The sequence below is a fragment of the Centruroides sculpturatus genome, unplaced genomic scaffold (genome assembly GCF_000671375.1).
Source record: "Centruroides sculpturatus isolate CEXI.00-Female unplaced genomic scaffold, Cexi_2.0 scaffold316, whole genome shotgun sequence".
Classification (NCBI taxonomy): domain Eukaryota; kingdom Metazoa; phylum Arthropoda; class Arachnida; order Scorpiones; family Buthidae; genus Centruroides; species Centruroides sculpturatus.
Genome location: NW_019384641.1, coordinates 424,315 through 449,643, shown reverse-complemented (window position 1 = coordinate 449,643; position 25,329 = coordinate 424,315). Strand labels below are relative to the sequence as shown.

Sequence of the window (25,329 nt, the reverse complement as noted above, 5' to 3'; positions counted from 1 at the left end):
TTCATCATCACCCAGAGCAAACTGCTGAACCTAGAGTGAAACTTGGTACACAGGGTAAGTCATGAAAATGCACACTAAGAAGGGATTTTTGGAAATTCCTCTGCAGGGGGGAAAGGAGAAGATTAAGACTTAACCTGAAGAATGTTTCTACTGTACTATTTTAGATGCAATTTTTTGTTTTTAACTATGATTTAGTAGGGTATGCAATGAGAGTGCACACTAAGAAGAAATTTTTCAAAATTCTCCTGCGGGAGGAAAGGGAGAGGATTAAGTCTTAGCCCCAAAAGGCAGTACCACAAACATGGCTTACAAAGAGTTACTGGAGTAACTAAAACTCTATTTTTCAGTAAATATTTATACTTTACGAATTTTCAGATAACATCATTTTATGTTTCAAAAAAAAAATTGAACTCAGATTTATTGTATCTCAGAATCCCATAATATTTGAAACTTGAATTTAGGTGCATTAGCAGTCCATAGTTTGAAACAAACAAAAATCAGTAATTTTACCAAATTAGTAACAAGTAATGATTTAATCTTAGTGAAGTACCGAGGGAGGGTTATTTCTATCAAATTGCAAAATCCGCACGAGCAAAACCATAGGTAACAGCTAGTTTTTATATAAAAATGTTCTTGGTCAGTAAAACATTGCAAGAAAACTCATCAATAGCCATGGCAACAAACTAGGGGCCAATCAAAAAATGGGAAAAGGGAGATCATGATCAACCAGAACATCTGATGAGAGATGAAAAAGCTTTTAAAAATTCCAAAACTCAAGAACATGGACTTTTTACACCAAAACAGTCCTATTTTTGATTGAGTGATATGTACAAATTGAAAGAAAGCTGCAAACATCCACCCTCCTGCGAGTCAGTTCCTTCAATTTTTTATATCAGTGCACTATCCATTAAAGACACTAATCCATCAATAAGAATAAGCAATGAGCCTCAGGAACCTTGTACTACCAAGACATCATATACCCAAGAACATCAACATTGCCAAGACTTACTGTATATCCTGTCAAACTAGTTTTAAGAAAAGGAGATCTCCTAAACCTTATAAGATATCTCTTGTACTTTAATAAATGGGTGTTAATTGTAAACTGAGTTCTTGCCTCAGTGTCTAACACCACCACCTACATATATAGTTCAAACCTTCTCACCATCCTGAATTCAACCTTTTCCTTACATAGGGGAGTGTCAACTGCAACATTCGACAATATCAGGTCTATGATAAGATGCCATATCGTTGCACATGTCCATTCTTAAATTTTTAAATTTTGATTTATTTGATCCATTTAAAAAAAATGTTCTTGTTCAGTTTATTTTATAATACCTGACAATGTTCATTGTAAATGAATGAAAAAGTTATGTATCATAAAAGTTTGGTTTTTTTTTGTTGGTATCTTAGTTGTTTCTGTGTTATTTATTTTATCTACATAAATATTTATGAAATACCTCAATAATCTTTACATCTAGTAAGTGTGTAATCCAATTTGGCATATTAAATTCTTCTGTTCTGATAACAATTGTCCATTTTCTATGTTCACAGTAATATACCTAAATAAAGATCAATAAATATTCAATAAATATTTAATACATAATATATTAATATATATTTATAAATATACCTGTTTGATTGATGTCTTGGAAGAACAATATGCTTGCGATAATAGTATTATTACCAAACTTGCTTCATCAGCTTTTTTTTTAAATACTTTTAATTTATTCAATGTTGATATAGGCATTGTAGAATTTTGACTATTTGTAATTTGTGAGAAATTTACTGTTGAAAATATAAAATAAAACAAATATTTTGGATTGTATATTAACTTTCTACAAATTTAAAAATAATAATTTGCCTAATTATATCAGATTATTAACTAACTAAACTAAAAATATTGCTTAATTAAACTAAATTACTAACATAAAGAAGGAACAAATGACTATGCATATACATTAGAAAGAAAAAACTCAAATGTATTGAAGTGATCATAACTAACTACAGTTAGTTATGACTTATTATGTACCAGTTGGTTTATGGATTTCATGTCTTAAAATTTAAAACTTATGTTTATGCTTGGTTTGGTTGAAAAGTTTGCAAGAATATGCAACTGCTGTGTTTGAACTGTCAGAATATTAACAACAAATGTAATAGATCTGAAGATGGAATTGTATAATCCTGATAAATGCTTATCTATTAAATAACTATGATTTCTTCAATAGTTTTAAATTTTTCTTTCTAAATTACTGACTAAAAAATTACTTATGATTCAAAACATTCCAAATTTTTAATTATTTTTTTATAATCAATTAGTAAGCTGATTTTTATTTATTTATTACTATTGATATTTGATAAAGTATCAAAATTTTGTTACAGTTGTTTATAGCCATTCTCAATTCTTTATAAGAAGTCAAACCTATTAAAAACATTTTTACTTCTAATGTTTTTTGTTTTGTAATAACTCTCTTTAGAAACATCATTAAGTAAATAATAGTAAAATCAATGTTAATTCCTACAATTGTATGATTTACAATAATACAAATTAATTTTATCTTGATTCTATTTTAAAATTTTCAAAATAAATTTAAATAATCAGTATTTTTAATATTTCTAAACTTAAGTTGTTCATCTTAAATAATTAATTTAAAAATTGCAGAATTATAGCTGAAGAAATATGACATTATTTCATTTTATATTTTTTTATTTGATATTTACATGTTACGTCAGATAACATCAGATTTCTTGTTGTAATTCTGTCACTTTTTAAATTAATTATTAATATACCTGGGAGCTAGAAGTTATTAACAGATGTAAGCTGTGGAAGTATTTAAAATTAGTCAAAATAAAAAATTCTTTAGTAAGCTAGTTAAACAGAAAGACTATTCTAGAAAATAAAAAATTGTATTCAATTTTTTTTTATTTGTTCTGAAATTAGTGAAATTTTAAGACTGAGTGTATTCTGAAATCAGAATTTTACACTTTAAAAATGTCAAATGAACAAAACAAAAAAAAATTTCTTGTGGATTAAATTTGAGTACATTTTGCAAATTAAACTTATAAGGTAATAACTCTGTCAAATTTTCATTTAATCAGCTTTTTTTACAAAAAGCTGATGATTTTGATAAAATTTCAAATCTTTAAAAATAATACAGTAGTGCCTCATGTAACGTATGCCTCAAATAACAGACGCTGCGAACAACAGACTTTCTATTTGGCCATTACGTGACTTGAACAATGGACTTTCTGCGAACAAGTATGAATGATGTTGCCACTCTTTTGCCGTTGCAATGACAATCTGCTATTTTTATAATATATTAGTATTACTAGAATATATTATCAGTATATCTGAAGTACAAAGCTTCCGTTGGGATTCAGCTTGCTCCCTTGCATTACGTACATCAGTTCAGGGTATTTACATTTATTCAAGTGTTGTGCAAATCATGGCTTCTAAAAAAACAGAAAGGTGATTTCAATTAAAACAAAGCAAGACATCATCAGAAGGAGTGAAAGTTGACAAAAACTTCCTTGTCAAATGTGGATAGGTTCAGGAGTTTACCAACACTCATTATCCAAACAGAGCTGAGGTCAACAGGATCAATGATCTCTATAATGACACCCTTGCCCGTCATTTCTGACAGGTGTTGAAGAAGAGAGCAAAACAGACCACCTTGGATATGATTTTCAAGAAGCAAGCTGCCAAATAACAAAGGATGGAACAAGAGGAGTTGACCCTGCAAGCTCCAGTAGCCTCTCCTGAATCTGACTGCAATTAAAAAACAATAAAAAGAGACCTCCTGCAATGTGTAAAAAGTCTGTATCTGTACGAATGTGTGAAGAAAGTGTTCCTCCATGTCCTCCTCACAACATCTGACTACCCGGCATAATTGGTGACTGCTCCATTTTCACTTTTTTTTTATGGTATAGTACGGTTATTTTATGCTGCGGAACAAATTATATGTTTTAACATGTATTTCTATGGGAAAATGCGTTTCGTATAATGGACTTTTCACTTAACAGGCGTGTACCTGGAACAGATTTAGTACATTATACGAGGCACCACTGTATGTCTATATATGCTTTTTTTTTTTATAGAATTCTGTATTATGAAATAAAAGAAATAAATTTGGTATGAATTAGTATGGCTAGTTTAATAATAATCATTAAACTATATCTTGACAAAATAATCATACATAAAAGAATGCAATTATTACTCTTTAGCAATAATATGGAATTACAGACTATTACTTAAAAATTTTTAAAAAATTTAAGAAAATTATTTAAAGTAAACTGTATTTATCTTGTCTATTTTAAAATGCATTTTTTTTCTTAATATTTATATCTTCTAAAATTTGTAAAATTAATAAATATTTTAAATATTCACTTACTTCCATTTTCAAAATTATTTGAGAACTGAAAACTTGATTTTCTTCCCAATTCTGAAGTATTATCAGACTGACTGCTATTGTACACAGGACTGTGACTTCTTCCTAGAAAATGTAAAGATGCTGTAGGAGTAACTGGTGAACTACTTATTGAGCTGCATGAATCATAATCTTTGTCTAAATCATCTGTTGAGCACCAAACTTCAACATTCTTATTTTGTAATCTAGTCCTCAAATCATTTCCCTATAATAATATAGTTTATATATTTAGCTAGTTATAAAATAATTAAATATTAGTTTTAAATTTAACCATTATTATAAAACATTTTACACTGAGTAATAAATATTTGCATTTACAACTCAAAACTTATATTTTCTTGTTATTATGGTCCATTATTATGATCTATCTTGGTATTATGGTCTATACAAATAATAATTAATTTATAATTTTTATTTGTATAGACCATAATCCAAATTATATATAGATTAAATACAAGAATGTACAGGCTATTTTAGATTAAATTTACTAAGGTTTATTTATGAATTTTATACTGAAGATCAAGAGTATCTTGATCTTATGTAATAAATTTAATAATTAGAATTACTTGATGAATAGTTTATAAACATCTGAAAGAAAATATTGAGACAATACATGACTAGAACCTGCAATCCTTGCAGGTTCTAGTCATGTATTCTAGTCATGTATTGGCTCAATCTATACTTATCTATATACAATCTATACTAGCAATCATACTTATCTAACTGCAATCCTTGCAGTTAGATAAGTATGATTGCTAGTATAGTCAACCATCCTTCATTTTGGAGGACAGTCCTCTATTCAACTGCATTGTCCTCCTGTCCTCCTTTTATCAAGAATATCCTCCCTTTAAGTACAGTTTTAATTATTTGTTTAATTTTATTGTAATATTGCTGGCAGATGAGATTCCAATATTTTATTTTCTTATTCTAAAACAATAGTTTTGTTTTTATCACTCACTAGAGTAACAAAGAGAAAGATACTGCTATTAATCAGAGTCAGGCAAACAAATAAACAAAATGTAGGGACTCAATTACTGTGACAATATGTAATGGTTGATAATTATTCTAATAGTGAGTTTAAAATTCCATTTATTGTCTTTTTAATGTTTTATAATTTACAGTTAGTCAGCAAGTATTTATAACAGACTACTTGTTATAAGTGTCCTGTGTTGTACAATGTTTTTGCAATGTCCTCTCTTTTTGTAAAAAGAAAATTAAAAGTTGGAAACCTAATAATGCCAATTATGCTACTAATCCAATATTTGATTCTAAATTTTCATGCTTCTGGCAATAACGATTAGATTGGACATCCAAATAGCCCAAGTTTTAAGTTCTACCCAACTTTTGGAAATTAGAGATTCTAATCTTATATTACATCAATTTTTTTCCAGATAATTAATTATACACAGTAACCTATAATACGCATCACCAAACTACAAGCAAGAAATTAAAGTACTTTCTGATGAGTGCTAGATAAATTGAATTAAAGATATGTATTTACATTAATCCAATATCATTATAATAAATTTTTAAAAATTATATATAAATTCAAAAAATTTTATTTTTTACACTAAGAAATATTAAATCTAAAAAGTGATTCACTATTACAAGCAAATTAATAATAATGAATGAATAAACTTTACATTTTTTTATATAAAATTATTATTATATTACATTATATTCATTCTATTCTCATAATTACATGATATTTAATGTCTTATTTAAGACATTAAATATCAAATAACTAAAAAAATTTTGTAATTTTTTACACTTCTGATATAAAAAAAACCACATGAATTTTTTTGGTTATCTGATAATTTCTATATAATTCCTTACACTATTTATAAATAATTTCTGATTAATTTAATAAAAATTTATAATAAAAGTTAATAATGATGTAATATTTAAAAATTTAATAAACATCTAGTTACTTTTATCAACTATTAAATTTAACAATATGTATAAATAGCATTACTTACAATTGATTTTTGATCTGGATGAACACTTATAACAATTAAAGGTACACCATCTTTTGGTTTATTTATGATTGAATACTCTTCAGATATAGGACTGGGATAACTTCTTAGTGAAGGGTTCTAAAATAAATGATCATCATTATTATTAAATAAATTTTTTGACAGAAACATTTTAAAACATAACTACTGTACATTACTAACTTATCAAATTCTCAATTCAAAGCTCACAAATAAAATATAATTAAAACATCTTTTATTAATTCATTATTCTATTAAACAGTATTAAATATTTATGTGAGGATTGTAGGCCCAATTTTTGTGCTAAGTTAAGGAAATTCTTAAGCCCATTTTGCCATTGCAATCATTAAGAAAACATCGCACAAAAATGGATTGAATATCACCTTTACTAGCAACAAATGTTCAAGAATTATAACAATCAAGTGTTAAATTAAACAACATATTGTAAACAGGAGAGATCACATAAGTTTTGAGCCTAATATAATAATAGCAGCTCCATACAACAACATCATAATGTCATCAATGGCTCACCTCTGACAAAACACCTGCAAAATCAACCTTCATTTCCAACAACATCCAATCACCTGATGGGTTTTCCCAGGCTAAACTGAACAAAAAGGAAACTGGAACTCGAGTCAGTGTGGACATTTTCCTAGAGCATAGAAGAGCTCTACCCACCAGTTACCCATCAACTTTACTCAGTGGACACCGGTGGACTGCACCAGATGCCATAGCAAGATGGACATCTTCCAGGGCCATAGAAGATGTCAGCTAGATTTGACGACATTATCCAGGCAAACATCCCTAGATCACCATAGCTAGTTCGACATATCCCAAGACATCATACAGAACATTATTATTCAAAATTATTATTTTATTTTCTTATTCTAAAACTATTGTTTTAGAATAAAAAAATAAAATATTGGAATCAGGGTAGATAAAACCAAGGCTTTGGTGATCATGAGGAGGGATACGTATGAAAAGGGCCTTAGAGAATATATTGATGTCACCAGATGCGTGGAGGCGGAGAACAACGCAATAGACAAGATACAATCTGGGGTTAAACGATTCTCTAACAAAAAGTTAGCCTCAAGATTAGGTATACGGAATATTATCATGGATGCACCTGATACCCCTAAGTTATTTGCATTTGCAAAAACCCACAAACAGGGCCAAAAATTAAGGCCAGTTGTTGATAAGACCAGAGCACCTACACGCAAATTAGAGGCATCGTTGCACAACATCATCGCTCCACATTTAGAAGGATACAGATACATGATCTCTAATCCAACGGAGTTAGTGGAGCTACTAAAGGTCACTGAACATCCTACTTATATCACGGTAATGGATTTCCGCACACTATATCCTTCAATCGAGATTCCGCCATGTTTTTGCAGAGCCAGAGACTTACTGTTTAAGATCTTACGCAATGAGGAGTTCCATCAACAGGTGTTAGAGTTGTCCCACCTGATATGTTACAGCTCGATCTTTCAATTCGGAGGAGTTACATACATGCAAGGTAAAGCGGTCCCCATGGGAAGCTCTCTCTCAGGGGACATGTGTGAGCTGGTAATCAGACAATTGGAGAATGCAACACTACCGAATTTCCTTCAAAACATCATAATTTACAAATGATACGTTGATGATATCATCATACTCTGGAGGGGCTGCATGAACATTTCCCAGTTGTTGGACCAAATGAACAACAACCCATATGGACTTACCGTGGAAGTCGAACAACACAGCGATTCATCAGTGCATTTTCTCGATGTGAATATTAATTTTAGTGGACCGATAACACAAACCTCTGTGTATCACAAACCATCAGACCATCCAACATATATTACGGCGGACTCTTGTGACCCTGTCCAATATAAGATGGAGGCGTTTAGAGCCCTCGTTAAAAGAGCCTACCCACACTCTTCTGCGCAAGAGACTTTGGAACACAAACTATAATTCCTGTGTGAAGTGGCTAAGCATCAAGGCTACCACAACGTTGTACAAAAAATGTCACAAAAGTTCGGTGGAATGGTGGACCCTTCTGAAAGGGATAATTCAGTAAATGGCAACCGGAATGTGGATAAACGGACGGTACCTGTTTCTTACAACCCAGTATTAAAATCTTTATATAGTAAAATCGCTCGACAATGTAGTATATCACTATCCTACAGAAGATGCCCTTCTATATTTGATATGTTGCGCAATGGAAAGGATAAATCTGAGGATGAAAGATTGCCAGGTGTATATAAAGTACCACTTAGGGACCACCGTTTTGACAGGGACTTAGTATACATAGGCTCAACGAAATGAGCAGTTGGGATCAGGTGGAAGGAACACATCCGTGACATTCGACTTAATAAATGTTCCACACCCTTATCCACTTACGCGTCTGATCCAGAGATCGTAGCAGACTTCTCAAATGCCAAGTTAATCACCACCACCCCATATGCAGACCATCTCAAGTGGTTAGAGCAGATAGAGATATACAGGGCATACAACGATTCATCACCCATTAATTCCAGGGATGAAATCTCTCTATCTTTGGCTTGGCAAGCCCTAATGCAACAGGAAGATTAAGGAAGTCGTAAACTTAAGCAAGGAGGACGAAAGGGTAGACAGTATGCATATAATGTGTTTTTTGCTTAACATCAAAGATCTTACAACAGTAATTATATAAAAAATAAAAAGAAAAATATTTTCAATTGCCTCCGCTATGACGTGGAAACTTTTACGTTCAAGAATATGGAACACGTGATGCCGTTCTATCGTTCGATGTTTTGAAAAATTCTTTCAAAACGAATGGTTAGTTTGACGATTTTTACCTGAAGAAGGACCCAGAAGGGGTCTGAAAACGTTAGTAATGTTAAATTTATTCACATCGGTTAAAGGTTTCGGAGGTACGTAATATCTATATCTGTAGTATGTGAATAAAAGTCATAGCTATGCTTCTATTAATAATACATATTTCTAAGTTATAATTATTTGTTACTTTGACTTTAAATTAAATAATTATTATTTCAAAGAACTAGTATATGTCATCAAATAATAATACAATTGCCTGCTCATTAGTAGAGAATTGATATTTAGGAAGTCCTATGTATATTATTGTATTTTCTTTATTATTATTTAAATAATAATATTAAAATTTAACTTAATCTAATAGTTTTAATTTCATATCTATTATTTATAAATATATTATTATGTTGGGTTTTGTGAGTTATACTCGGTTCACACCGGTGGCTGTGTACTACACCAGACCAAAGTCAAGGCATAGCAACCAAAACAAAACTAAAATTAAAGAAGTGTGTCAGTGTATGTGTCTGTATTCAGGAATTATTATTATATTCAGGATATATTATTATTATTATTCCTTGTATTAATAATAGCATTGATTCTGTTTTACAAAATCAAATTTTCAATAATTATATTAGCAGTTTACTTCTTAGTGAGAGGAATCCAACTTTTTTTCAAACTTGGTTACTTATTTTTGTTTAGTTATGTTTATTTTGGGGATTCTGTTTAGTTACATTGACTGCATCACACTCCAGATCAGTAAAACAAAATTCAAAAACATCTTAGTGGTCAACATGTTGATATGAAGAATGCTCTGAAATCTGGCAGAATAAATAACTTTGACACAAACCAAAAAAGACTACAGAACTCATTTTTCATTACTACATAAATGTTACAAGATTTGTCAGGACTAGAGTTATGAGACACAAGTTAAGCATATGTCCATGGGACTATGTAAATGAGATAGATGGAGGTTGTGATGTTGTTATACTAAATACATGTAAACTGATGGGAGCAAGGTAAAGTTGAGGCGAGGTTTGTGCTTGTGGTTGTAGATGAATTTGAATATTTAAGATTGGTTGTTTGGAACTGCTCTGGTGTATACAAATTGTTTTGCTATTATTATATTGTTGATTAATCATAGAATTACTAAAACTAATACATTGTTTAATTAATTATTCTATTGCAATCATTTAATAATAGCCCTTTTGTATTTATTAAAGTCCATTAACTTTACAGTGTTGTTTATTAATTCTGATGTACATAGTATTTTTCTTATAATTTTTGCTTGGTTTGGTCATTACCACTGAGAGGTCAGATCTGTCCCTCTCACTGACCCTGTCAGAGTTTGATCTCCAAAAAGCCAAACTTTACATGGAAAAATTCATGGAAAAGCCAAACTTTACAGTAAGATACTATTAAGAAACTAGCTGTTAATATAATTATTGAAAGAAGCTGAAATAAAAACAATCAAAACTATTGTCAAAAAAATGTTAACTATGCATAGATTATTACTTATTTCAATTAAGATATTATATATAACAGGGCTTCTTAAACTATGGGTCGCAATCCCATTTGGGGTTGCTTAGTGAAATCTTGGGGTAGCGAGATTTTAATGCAAAATGTTGAAAATAATTTGTGAGTTTGAAAATGGCACGCTTTGTGTCACTTCTGGTGCAGCGAGACAACAATTCAGCAACACTGATTGTAGTGTAAACTAGTGTAGTGTTGTCGCTTTTCAGTGTATTCAGTTGTCTCCATTCCATTGTAACACAAGAATGAACTGTGGTAGTACACCATTATTGTTTTTGGAAATTTGTATATATCTTCATTTTATATTTTTCAGGTCGCAAAAAAAATCACAATCATAAATGGGGTCGTGAATAAAAAGAGTTTAAGAAGTCCTGATATATAACAACTTTGGCTAACAAGNAGCTGAAGAAATATGACATTATTTCATTTTATATTTTTTTATTTGATATTTACATGTTACGTCAGATAACATCAGATTTCTTGTTGTAATTCTGTCACTTTTTAAATTAATTATTAATATACCTGGGAGCTAGAAGTTATTAACAGATGTAAGCTGTGGAAGTATTTAAAATTAGTCAAAATAAAAAATTCTTTAGTAAGCTAGTTAAACAGAAAGACTATTCTAGAAAATAAAAATTGTATTCAATTTTTTTTTATTTGTTCTGAAATTAGTGAAATTTTAAGACTGAGTGTATTCTGAAATCAGAATTTTACACTTTAAAAATGTCAAATGAACAAAACAAAAAAAAATTTCTTGTGGATTAAATTTGAGTACATTTTGCAAATTAAACTTATAAGGTAATAACTCTGTCAAATTTTCATTTAATCAGCTTTTTTTACAAAAAGCTGATGATTTTGATAAAATTTCAAATCTTTAAAAATAATACAGTAGTGCCTCATGTAATGTATGCCTCAAATAACAGACGCTGCGAACAACAGACTTTCTATTTGGCCATTACGTGACTTGAACAATGGACTTTCTGCGAACAAGTATGAATGATGTTGCCACTCTTTTGCCGTTGCAATGACAATCTGCTATTTTTATAATATATTAGTATTACTAGAATATATTATCAGTATATCTGAAGTACAAAGCTTCCGTTGGGATTCAGCTTGCTCCCTTGCATTACGTACATCAGTTCAGGGTATTTACATTTATTCAAGTGTTGTGCAAATCATGGCTTCTAAAAAAACAGAAAGGTGATTTCAATTAAAACAAAGCAAGACATCATCAGAAGGAGTGAAAGTTGACAAAAACTTCCTTGTCAAATGTGGATAGGTTCAGGAGTTTACCAACACTCATTATCCAAACAGAGCTGAGGTCAACAGGATCAATGATCTCTATAATGACACCCTTGCCCGTCATTTCTGACAGGTGTTGAAGAAGAGAGCAAAACAGACCACCTTGGATATGATTTTCAAGAAGCAAGCTGCCAAATAACAAAGGATGGAACAAGAGGAGTTGACCCTGCAAGCTCCAGTAGCCTCTCCTGAATCTGACTGCAATTAAAAAACAATAAAAAGAGACCTCCTGCAATGTGTAAAAAGTCTGCATCTGTACGAATGTGTGAAGAAAGTGTTCCTCCATGTCCTCCTCACAACATCTGACTACCCGGCATAATTGGTGACTGCTCCATTTTCACTTTTTTTTTATGGTATAGTACGGTTATTTTATGCTGCGGAACAAATTATATGTTTTAACATGTATTTCTATGGGAAAATGCGTTTCGTATAATGGACTTTTCACTTAACAGGCGTGTACCTGGAACAGATTAAGTACATTATACGAGGCACCACTGTATGTCTATATATGCTTTTTTTTTTAATAGAATTCTGTATTATGAAATAAAAGAAATAAATTTGGTATGAATTAGTATGGCTAGTTTAATAATAATCATTAAACTATAACTTGACAAAATAATCATACATAAAAGAATGCAATTATTACTCTTTAGCAATAATATGGAATTACAGACTATTACTTAAAAATTTTTAAAAAATTTAAGAAAATTATTTAAAGTAAACTGTATTTATCTTGTCTATTTTAAAATGCATTTTTTTTCTTAATATTTATATCTTCTAAAATTTGTAAAATTAATAAATATTTTAAATATTCACTTACTTCCATTTTCAAAATTATTTGAGAACTGAAAACTTGATTTTCTTCCCAATTCTGAAGTATTATCAGACTGACTGCTATTGTACACAGGACTGTGACTTCTTCCTAGAAAATGTAAAGATGCTGTAGGAGTAACTGGTGAACTACTTATTGAGCTGCATGAATCATAATCTTTGTCTAAATCATCTGTTGAGCACCAAACTTCAACATTCTTATTTTGTAATCTAGTCCTCAAATCATTTCCCTATAATAATATAGTTTATATATTTAGCTAGTTATAAAATAATTAAATATTAGTTTTAAATTTAACCATTATTATAAAACATTTTACACTGAGTAATAAATATTTGCATTTACAACTCAAAACTTATATTTTCTTGTTATTATGGTCCATTATTATGATCTATCTTGGTATTATGGTCTATACAAATAATAATTAATTTATAATTTTTATTTGTATAGACCATAATCCAAATTATATATAGATTAAATACAAGAATGTACAGGCTATTTTAGATTAAATTTACTAAGGTTTATTTATGAATTTTATACTGAAGATCAAGAGTATCTTGATCTTATGTAATAAATTTAATAATTAGAATTACTTGATGAATAGTTTATAAACATCTGAAAGAAAATATTGAGACAATACATGACTAGAACCTGCAATCCTTGCAGGTTCTAGTCATGTATTCTAGTCATGTATTGGCTCAATCTATACTTATCTATATACAATCTATACTAGCAATCATACTTATCTAACTGCAATCCTTGCAGTTAGATAAGTATGATTGCTAGTATAGTCAACCATCCTTCATTTTGGAGGACAGTCCTCTATTCAACTGCATTGTCCTCCTGTCCTCCTTTTATCAAGAATATCCTCCCTTTAAGTACAGTTTTAATTATTTGTTTAATTTTATTGTAATATTGCTGGCAGATGAGATTCCAATATTTTATTTTCTTATTCTAAAACAATAGTTTTGTTTTTATCACTCACTAGAGTAACAAAGAGAAAGATACTGCTATTAATCAGAGTCAGGCAAACAAATAAACAAAATGTAGGGACTCAATTACTGTGACAATATGTAATGGTTGATAATTATTCTAATAGTGAGTTTAAAATTCCATTTATTGTCTTTTTAATGTTTTATAATTTACAGTTAGTCAGCAAGTATTTATAACAGACTACTTGTTATAAGTGTCCTGTGTTGTACAATGTTTTTGCAATGTCCTCTCTTTTTGTAAAAAGAAAATTAAAAGTTGGAAACCTAATAATGCCAATTATGCTACTAATCCAATATTTGATTCTAAATTTTCATGCTTCTGGCAATAACGATTAGATTGGACATCCAAATAGCCCAAGTTTTAAGTTCTACCCAACTTTTGGAAATTAGAGATTCTAATCTTATATTACATCAATTTTTTTCCAGATAATTAATTATACACAGTAACCTATAATACGCATCACCAAACTACAAGCAAGAAATTAAAGTACTTTCTGATGAGTGCTAGATAAATTGAATTAAAGATATGTATTTACATTAATCCAATATCATTATAATAAATTTTTAAAAATTATATATAAATTCAAAAAATTTTATTTTTTACACTAAGAAATATTAAATCTAAAAAGTGATTCACTATTACAAGCAAATTAATAATAATGAATGAATAAACTTTACATTTTTTTATATAAAATTATTATTATATTACATTATATTCATTCTATTCTCATAATTACATGATATTTAATGTCTTATTTAAGACATTAAATATCAAATAACTAAAAAAATTTTGTAATTTTTTACACTTCTGATATAAAAAAAACCACATGAATTTTTTTGGTTATCTGATAATTTCTATATAATTCCTTACACTATTTATAAATAATTTCTGATTAATTTAATAAAAATTTATAATAAAAGTTAATAATGATGTAATATTTAAAAATTTAATAAACATCTAGTTACTTTTATCAACTATTAAATTTAACAATATGTATAAATAGCATTACTTACAATTGATTTTTGATCTGGATGAACACTTATAACAATTAAAGGTACACCATCTTTTGGTTTATTTATGATTGAATACTCTTCAGATATAGGACTGGGATAACTTCTTAGTGAAGGGTTCTAAAATAAATGATCATCATTATTATTAAATAAATTTTTTGACAGAAACATTTTAAAACATAACTACTGTACATTACTAACTTATCAAATTCTCAATTCAAAGCTCACAAATAAAATATAATTAAAACATCTTTTATTAATTCATTATTCTATTAAACAGTATTAAATATTTATGTGAGGATTGTAGGCCCAATTTTTGTGCTAAGTTAAGGAAATTCTTAAGCCCATTTTGCCATTGCAATCATTAAGAAAACATCGCACAAAAATGGATTGAATATCACCTTTACTAGCAACAAATGTTCAAGAATTATAACAATCAAGTGTTAAATTAAACAACATATTGTAAACAGGAGAGATCACATAAGTTTTGAGCCTAATATAATAATAGCAGCTCCATACAACAACATCATAATGTCATCAATGGCTCACCTCTGACAAAACACCTGCAAAATCAACCTTCATTTCCAACAACATCCAATCACCTGATGGGTTTTCCCAGGCTAAACTGAACAAAAAGGAAACTGGAACTCGAGTCAGTGTGGACATTTTCCTAGAGCATAGAAGAGCTCTACCCACCAGTTACCCATCAACTTTACTCAGTGGACACCGGTGGACTGCACCAGATGCCATAGCAAGATGGACATCTTCCAGGGCCATAGAAGATGTCAGCTAGATTTGACGACATTATCCAGGCAAACATCCCTAGATCACCATAGCTAGTTCGACATATCCCAAGACATCATACAGAACATTATTATTCAAAATTATTATTTTATTTTCTTATTCTAAAACTATTGTTTTAGAATAAAAAAATAAAATATTGGAATCAGGGTAGATAAAACCAAGGCTTTGGTGATCATGAGGAGGGATACGTATGAAAAGGGCCTTAGAGAATATATTGATGTCACCAGATGCGTGGAGGCGGAGAACAACGCAATAGACAAGATACAATCTGGGGTTAAACGATTCTCTAACAAAAAGTTAGCCTCAAGATTAGGTATACGGAATATTATCATGGATGCACCTGATACCCCTAAGTTATTTGCATTTGCAAAAACCCACAAACAGGGCCAAAAATTAAGGCCGGTTGTTGATAAGGCCAGAGCACCTACACGCAAATTAGAGGCCTCGTTGCACAACATCATCGCTCCTCATTTAGAAGGATACAGATACACAATCTTGAATCCAATGGAGTNAAAGTAGATGTCATCATTTAATGAAATCTACTTTTACAAAAATCTGTTAGTTATGATAATATATGAAAATAAGAAAGATATATAGATCTTCCAATATTTTTACAAAACATAAAATTTGCAATATAAAATTTAAAACTTTTGTTTTAAATTTTATATTGCAATACAACATTCATATTAAAAATTTGAAAAATATAAAATTTTTCAATGCTCTGGAAGATTGTCAAGGAAGTCAACCATCTTTGACTATTACATATAAATTTAATTCAAATATTATTTGGTGAAACTTAAATATTTGAATTAAGTTTGACATTTATAATAATTAATTCAAATTTAATTTTTTGAAATTATTTTTTAATTTAAGCAATTTAATTTAAGGTTTTTTGGTGTTATTTAATTTAATTTAAAAATAATTTAAGCATTTACTTTATTTATGATTAAATTAATTAAATAATTTTTGTCAATATATAATATTATTGAATTGAAAAAATGATTTATTGAATTGTTTAATGCCCTTATTTATGTTTTATATTTATTAAAAAAGAATATTTGCAATTATTTACTGAAATAAGAGATTTTCATTTGAATAAATAAATTTTCTTTAAAACAAATTCACTTTCATAATCTATTAGAACCATATGATCAAATGTTGATTAAAAATATTACATAATATAATATATTCTGAAGAAACGTAAATTTAAAAAGTTTATTTAAATAATTTTACATGTATCATAATATTAGATTTATTTATAGGCTATATTTATATATATTTTTGATGAATTGGCATAATTTTCTTAAAGAATTTAATAAAATATGGAAGCTGCCTAATAACAGTTATTCTAATTCTGACAGAAAACTTTAAAGAATAATATTTAAATAAATTTATGAATAACAATAAAATCAAAAGTACAAAATTTATTTTAATTTTCTTGTTATTCCTTTAATGTACCTTTTTCATACTAAATAAAAAATGAATAAGGTATTTATTTAACATGTCTTTCTCATACTATACAGGAACACAAACAGTAGAGCAGAGACAAATCTTTCCACTAGTGTTTAATTGTATTCTTTTAGTATAGAGATCAATCAAAAAGTAATGTACAACCTGGCAACAATCACACATAAATGATATAATCATTCCCATTTTTTGCGTAGTTATGATTAGGAATAAGACAAACACATCTGTTCCAATAAAGATAGTTTGGGTACTTCACATGTGATGATCAGCTGTTGTCCATCAAAAAATGAAACATTTCATGGACAAACATTGACAGAGATTTATGCAGCATTTACTGAAGTTTGTTCTGCTAATATTATTTCTCATTTTTAGAAATAACAAAGTAGTTTATGTTGATAAACAGTCTTGTAATCAATATGTTTTGGGAATGTTAAAAAATGAAAAATAATTCAAACTTTTACCACCAGAAATTAAATGCATTGATTGCTTTACGAAATGTAATAAGCACACATTTATGTATGTTTCTAGCTTACTTAGAAACAATTTATGCACACACTGCATTTTATATACAGTATTAAAGAGAATGTCAAGAAATTTTTTATAAGAGCAAATTATTAAATTCTATTTTTTACGCATCTGCAAAAATCACTTAAACATCAATAAATTTGTGAAAATAATAGTAACAATCTAAACATCACAAAACCCAATAAATTTGTAAAGTCAAACAATCACCAGATTAAATCAGGTTAATTTTCTGCAATTATATTTAATTAATTACTAAATAATTTGTCATTAGAAGGTGGTGTTAGGTGCCACCTCTTATTAAATTTAATAATTATAATTAAATTAATATTTATTAAATAATTTAAAGTATTCTGGAAGAAAAGAATTGGCCTGGAGCAGGACTCATACCTGCAACTCCCACTTACCACGTGTGGATGCATTGCCAATTATGCTATTTGAGCTTCCAGTCCAATCTCTGGTTCCAGACATATTTAAATATGATAAAACCATCTTCAGTTATTTACAGTGCCAACTGGAGACACCTTCAGCACCCTCATCCTATAAACTCCTACCCACATATAATTTTATAAATGTAACAAGAATACTGATGGATATATAATTTTGTATCAACTGGATAGATTATAATCAAAGTACATCTTTAAAAAATCCAGCAATGAAATTTAATAAATATTGATCAAAAACATTATTATTTATTAAATTTCATTGCTGGATTTTTAAAGGTTCCTTTTTTTTTCTTTTTGAATACTAATGGTCAAAATCACTTTATAAAATGACTGTTAAAGCAATCTTTTCATAAAAAGTTAACTGTATTATATAATGAATTTAGAAAAGTAGATGTCATCATTTAATGAAATCTACTTTTACAAAAATCTGTTAGTTATGATAATATATGAAAATAAGAAAGATATATAGATCTTCCAATATTTTTACAAAACATAAAATTTGCAATATAAAATTTAAAACTTTTGTTTTAAATTTTATATTGCAATACAACATTCATATTAAAAATTTGAAAAATATAAAATTTTTCAATGCTCTGGAAGATTGTCAAGGAAGTCAACCATCTTTGACTATTACATATAAATTTAATTCAAATATTATTTGGTGAAACTTAAATATTTGAATTAAGTTTGACATTTATAATAATTAATTCAAATTTAATTTTTTGAAATTATTTTTTAATTTAAGCAATTTAATTTAAGGTTTTTTGGTGTTATTTAATTTAATTTAAAAATAATTTAAGCATTTACTTTATTTATGATTAAATTAATTAAATAATTTTTGTCAATATATAATATTATTGAATTGAAAAAATGATTTATTGAATTGTTTAATGCCCTTATTTATGTTTTATATTTATTAAAAAAGAATATTTGCAATTATTTACTGAAATAAGAGATTTTCATTTGAATAAATAAATTTTCTTTAAAACAAATTCACTTTCATAATCTATTAGAACCATATGATCAAATGTTGATTAAAAATATTACATAATATAATATATTCTGAAGAAACGTAAATTTAAAAAGTTTATTTAAATAATTTTACATGTATCATAATATTAGATTTATTTATAGGCTATATTTATATATATTTTTGATGAATTGGCATAATTTTCTTAAAGAATTTAATAAAATATGGAAGCTGCCTAATAACAGTTATTCTAATTCTGACAGAAAACTTTAAAGAATAATATTTAAATAAATTTATGAATAACAATAAAATCAAAAGTACAAAATTTATTTTAATTTTCTTGTTATTCCTTTAATGTACCTTTTTCATACTAAATAAAAAATGAATAAGGTATTTATTTAACATGTCTTTCTCATACTATACAGGAACACAAACAGTAGAGCAGAGACAAATCTTTCCACTAGTGTTTAATTGTATTCTTTTAGTATAGAGATCAATCAAAAAGTAATGTACAACCTGGCAACAATCACACATAAATGATATAATCATTCCCATTTTTTGCGTAGTTATGATTAGGAATAAGACAAACACATCTGTTCCAATAAAGATAGTTTGGGTACTTCACATGTGATGATCAGCTGTTGTCCATCAAAAAATGAAACATTTCATGGACAAACATTGACAGAGATTTATGCAGCATTTACTGAAGTTTGTTCTGCCATAGATTGAAATACAGTGTCTTGATAGGCATCTGATTTTCATCAAGGTTACCATAGCATTCATAAAACCTGAAGTTGGGATGACTGAAGACAATTCTGGACAAGCATACAGTAGAATGTGTCATCAGTTTCTTGATAGGAATCATCACAAGGGATGCAATGATATTGCAGCAGCAACTGGAATATTAAACAATTCTGTCTTTACAATTTTGATGGAGGTTTTGGAAAAATGCAAGATATTACCCAGATGGGTTCCTCATCACCTGATTGAAGCAGAAAAACTCAGCTGGATATAGTTATTGTAATGCTATTGTTGAGACAGTTTACTGATAAAAGAAATGATTTTCTTGAACAAATTGACAAATTCTGGACTAGAGATTTGAACCTGAATTGGAATCTCAGTCTGAAAGTGGTGGAGCCCATCTGCCAAACTGAAGTTTGGAGGGTATAGTAAAAAAAAATGATGATCTGTGCATACAGTCATGTTAGTGTCATCATCATAAATAGAATGCCTATCAGCTCAATTGTCACAATCTAGTATTATTGGAAATTTATTCATAGATCAATCTCATACCTTCTTTATGTCTTCCAGTCAAATGTTTTCACCTCATTTACAGACCTGCTTCAGGTTCTACACATTCAAACTGAACAGTTTACTGAGTTTTATTCAGGAAATGCACAGAAACATGACCAGCCACCCTGCAGCTTTAAGTGCAGATTCTCCACAATAATGCAGGATCATATACTGCACATGACTGAATTGTTTGAAAAATTTGAGCGAGAGATCTTGCCACAACCTCCCGAAAGCCCTAATTTGAGTTCATCTACTTTGACTTACTTTCAAACAAACAAATTATCATTTGAAGTTGGTTAATGGTATTTACATTCAAAACTGAAAATGCCAACAAGAGTTCATTTTTCAGCATAGCCATGCTATCTGTTTCTGTTACCAAGTACATCTGAGAACTCAACAAAAATGGAGAGCTGGCAAAAATAGTGGGCATCCCAAAATGCTAGAAAGCCACAATTAACAAGCAGTAGGATTACATTGAAGGTTTATTCTAGAGGGTCTGCAGAGTTTAGCAAGTTTACCCAATTTCTGTTCTAATGTAATAAAATACTGTTCAATAATTTTTGACTCCCCCTCTGTATAAGGAACTCAATAGTTGATAATCAAGACAGTAAAGGCTGAGCCTGCTGCTCTGGGGATCCAGTCTGAATGATCAGGAACCTCAAATTTTTCACAGGTTATCTTGCCCAGATATGTTGGGTCCTCATTCTTCACCATAGTCACTCCCATTGTGAATCTGGCTGAACCCATAACAAGTATAATTAAAAGGTCCTTTTATCAATAGTAATCTCAGACAGAAAGTTTAAAGAAGGAAAAGTGCAAGTTGGACATAAAGTAAATGCCAAATTAATTTTTTATGCTTATCTTCAAATTACATATCTCTTTAAAAATTTATAGAAACTGAAAGTAGTGTTTCAATGTACAGAATTTGAAAATTCAAAAATGATTAAAAATTTTTCTGAGATATTTTGTAAGAATTGATTATTTTTATATGGAAATGTTTTTTTAATAGTGATTAAAGAAAGTAAATAATAAAGTTGTAATAAATATTTAACTCTAAATATAATCATATGCAACATTTTAAACATTAAAATGTATTTAATTTACAAAGGAAAATTTTTAAATTATTTTTAATTTACTAATTTATATCATTTATAAATAATATAAATTAGTAAATTAAAAATAATAATTTTAACCCTTTTAACCTTAAACTAATAAATATATAATTTGACAAAATATAATATGTACTGATTCATTTTTTTATAATTATGAAATATAAGTAGCTAACCTTTTGAGACAGATGATATAAATTATTTTTCAATATTTGAAAAACATTTAAAATTTTTCTATTTTTTCTTTGTAAATCATATCAGTATTTGAATAAATCTACTTTTTCAATAATTTAATTAATAATTTAATAAATAAATTCATTTAATAATTACCCTTTTCAAATTCCCCTAAAGTTTTCCAAGGAATATACTGAAGAGCACAGAACTGAATACTTAAACAATCAGGTGGCCAATGATCCAGAAAATTTATTGGTATTATGACTTTTTCCATCACATCAGCTAGTTTAATCTGAAAATAAATGTTATTTATTTGTGAATATAATTTAATATCTAGCTATAAATGATCACCTTATCAATGAATAAATTTTAATGATTTTTAATACAACAATTTATAATTTATTCTAACATATGTCTTCAAATCAGAATTAGAAAATTTTTTGTATCCTCTGTATTTTATATTTTTTGTATTTCATTAAATGTAAATACCATTAATCAACTTCAAATGATAATTTGTTTGTTTGATAAGACACATTAAGTTAGTAATTTATTTCTATAGATTAGATAAATTCTTATATGCTTACAGGGTGGTCTATTTTAATCCATGGAATAACTCAAAAAATATACATACTTTAGAAAAATTCATTACACCAAAATTGTAACAATTTAAAGAGGCCACAAGATAGTATGATTGGTTTCATCATAAATGGCATTACAATTGGTAAAAACTAGGTCACTTCATTTTCTTAAATGGAAACTTCCATTTTTTATTGCATGTAATGATTCTGCATTTAAAAAAATTATTTTAAATGTTTTTCTGAAAGATATACCTATAAGAAGTTATGATTAGTTTATGGCAATTCAATACATGGGCAATCTGCTGAGGAAATGTTTCCCGGGAGGGCTTTCTAAGGAAAACTAGCCCCTATTTACATGATACAAATGTGAAAAAACCTGAAAAATTCTACTTGGCCGGCCCATTGACAAAGCATGACAACCAAATACTAGTGTTCAATGGTTTTATCCACTTGGTCACTGGTGGACTTAAAAAGTTATGAGTATTTGGGGTTTACATGACTACCACAGCATGCATTTGTGAATATCTATGAAGTTCACTGAAAGAAACAAGAAAAATGCTAAACAGAACATTAGGAAACTATTATTTGGTTGAATCAAGATTTCTTTATTACAAACTTGGTGGCTTTAACACATTGGCACAAGCATTTGTATCAGTTCATTATTCAAAGAAAAAGAATGATTCCACCAAATAACAGTTTCCTAATGATTTTTTAAAGCATTTTTCATCCTTTTTACAGTGAATTTCACAGATAGCTACAGATGTGCACGTGCACAATGTAGCAGCCATATAACTTCTAATATATGTATCTTTGAGAAAAATGTTTCAGATAAAAATTTGTTTAATTTTGTGTAAAATCATAATATGCAATAAAAAAATGAAAATTTTTGTTTAAGTGAAGTTGATCTGTTTTTATCAATTGTAGCAGCATCTATGACAAAACTGATTATGCCATTTTGTAGCCCCCTTAAAGTCTAACAATTTTGGTGTACAGAATTTTTCTGTAGAATGGGTAGTTTTTGAGTTATTCAGTATACTGATTAAAATGGACCATCCTGTATATTCAATAAGAAAATAACTGAAATATAATATTTCTTCTATATTAAGAATTAGGAAGTTTGTATTTGAACTGTAAGTTAATGTTTCATTGTTCTAAACTAATAAAAATATTGGAAAAATTAATATTTAAATCAAATTTTTTAAAATTGTAATTCCTCATCAAAATATATGAAATTTTTTACACACATTATGGACCTTCCATAATGTGCCTTAAAAATTTCATATTAGCAATAATTATGACCATTAACAATATTCATATTTACAAAAACCTTCAAGAAACTTCATATGTTTAAACCTTAAATAATAAATTTTCAAAAATAATATATACTGTAAAAATATAACCTGCTCTTTATTTATCCAAAATTTTTATTATAAGAAATATTTTGGCTTATCTTAAACTAAAAAAGCAGTTTATATTTCTATTTATTACAATAAGGTGTCAAGATTTACTCAGTTTAAATACTGTATAAATTATTATTTAAAAATAATTTTGTAATAATTTTGAATTAAAATATACAAGGTCATACACATAATATACATTTCAGAATTAATTTATTATGTGAAATATCTCTGTATAAAATGAAAAGATGAGCATGAAACATAAAACAGAATAATCCTTAATTTCATGATGAACCAGTTGACCAAGATATGTTCTACATTACTTGTTATTCAAATGTGACTGTGCAAACAAGAGATATTGAACAAATGTTCAGTTCCAAGCAAATCACCTTTTATCATCAAATAATGTAATGTTAAAAACAAAAACAAAATTTAAAGTACTTCTCTATTAGTCCATCTTGTAAGTCCATACTGAGGAGTAATTAATGGCACAAAAATTTCACAACTTCCAACAGCATCATTGAGTTTATCTTGCCAATCATTTCCAGCTTGTATTTCATCAATATCCTGTATAAAATAAAATACAATTTTATATATAACTAATTTGTCACATAAATAATTTTTAAGTGTATTATAAATAAATATGACAATTGTCTAAGTAATATCATTTAGACAGATCTTAAAAGTAAAAGCACATTTTAAAAATCTTATATTATTTTGAGATATAATCTTGTGATAATAATAATATGCACAAAATGTACTATGACAGAGCCAAAATCACATATAAAACAATTTACAACAACAAACATCACACTCATTGACAAACACAATAAAATCACATATATTATAGACATATCCATTCCAAACACTCACAATATACAAAACACATGCAGTGAAAAAATTTGCAAGTAAAGTACACAGAACATGCCCAGGAAATAAGGTATGTGTGGAGGATGGATAAGGTGCTTATTGTACCTGTCATTCTCTCTTCTACAGGTGTCATACCACACACACTACACAAAAACCTGGGAACATTACAACTGAATAGAAACACATACATCACACTACAGAAGGCCACTATATTGAATAAATGTCATATTGTTAGGTAATTCGTGAATACAGACACACACACACTGATACATTTATTTTTGTTTTGTTTTGGTTGCTATGTCTTGACTCTAGTCCAGCATAGTACACTGCAACTGGTGTCATCCAATTATAATCCACTAAACCCAGCATAATAATACTAATAATAATAATAAACAAATTTTATTGCATGCATAAAAATCAAAACAATATGGCATATGTTCATTTAGGGTTAAAAAAAACTATACAGTTATACCTCGCCTTACGTCGGTAATTGGTTCCAGGAAAACGACGTAAGTCGAAAAACGACGTAAGTCGAATTTACCTGTCTCCGAATCTACTTATCACTAGGAAAGCATTTTAAATAATATATGGTTAATAAAAATCTATTTTAAGCTTACAAACAAATAAATTTTAGTTTTTAATATAGTACAAAAAAAATAATCTAAATTTACGAATGCGTGTACTGTAAATACAGTACATACTTGTATATATTTTAATATGATTTTATGTGCTTTAAACGTTTATCTAGTGATATTACGACTTCAATATTTGTGGCGGACAGACGTAAAGTCGAATAAAATGACTTAAACTTGATTTTTATT

General features: G+C 28.3%; 1 protein-coding gene and 1 long non-coding RNA gene across 7 annotated transcripts in view; both read right to left on the bottom strand.

Annotated features, from left to right (window-relative positions):
* Nucleotides 1-1,451: 1,451 nt before the first annotated feature.
* LOC111626016 lies at nt 1,452-7,283 on the bottom strand. Its single transcript, XR_002756821.1, has 4 exons — nt 6,404-7,283; nt 4,389-4,629; nt 1,631-1,785; nt 1,452-1,559 (listed from the first exon to the last, which is right to left on the bottom strand). It is a non-coding gene; the product is annotated as an uncharacterized LOC111626016 (long non-coding RNA).
* Nucleotides 7,284-12,843: 5,560 nt separating this feature from the next.
* The window catches only part of LOC111626007, a 39,847-nt gene continuing 27,361 nt past the window's right edge, over nt 12,844-25,329 (bottom strand). For 5 of the 6 annotated variants that reach the window (XM_023369276.1, XM_023369277.1, XM_023369278.1 and 2 more), the window contains 4 exons: nt 24,080-24,205; nt 21,820-21,955; nt 14,882-14,998; nt 12,869-13,107 (listed from right to left, as the gene is read on the bottom strand). In XM_023369276.1, the coding sequence (XP_023225044.1) occupies nt 14,961-14,998; nt 21,820-21,955; nt 24,080-24,205 (300 nt within the window). In that variant the 3' untranslated portion in view covers nt 12,869-13,107; nt 14,882-14,960. Of the gene's footprint in view, nt 13,108-14,881; nt 14,999-21,819; nt 21,956-24,079; nt 24,206-25,329 lie in introns of all 6 variants that reach the window. The other variant, XM_023369279.1, reaches the window with a different exon arrangement.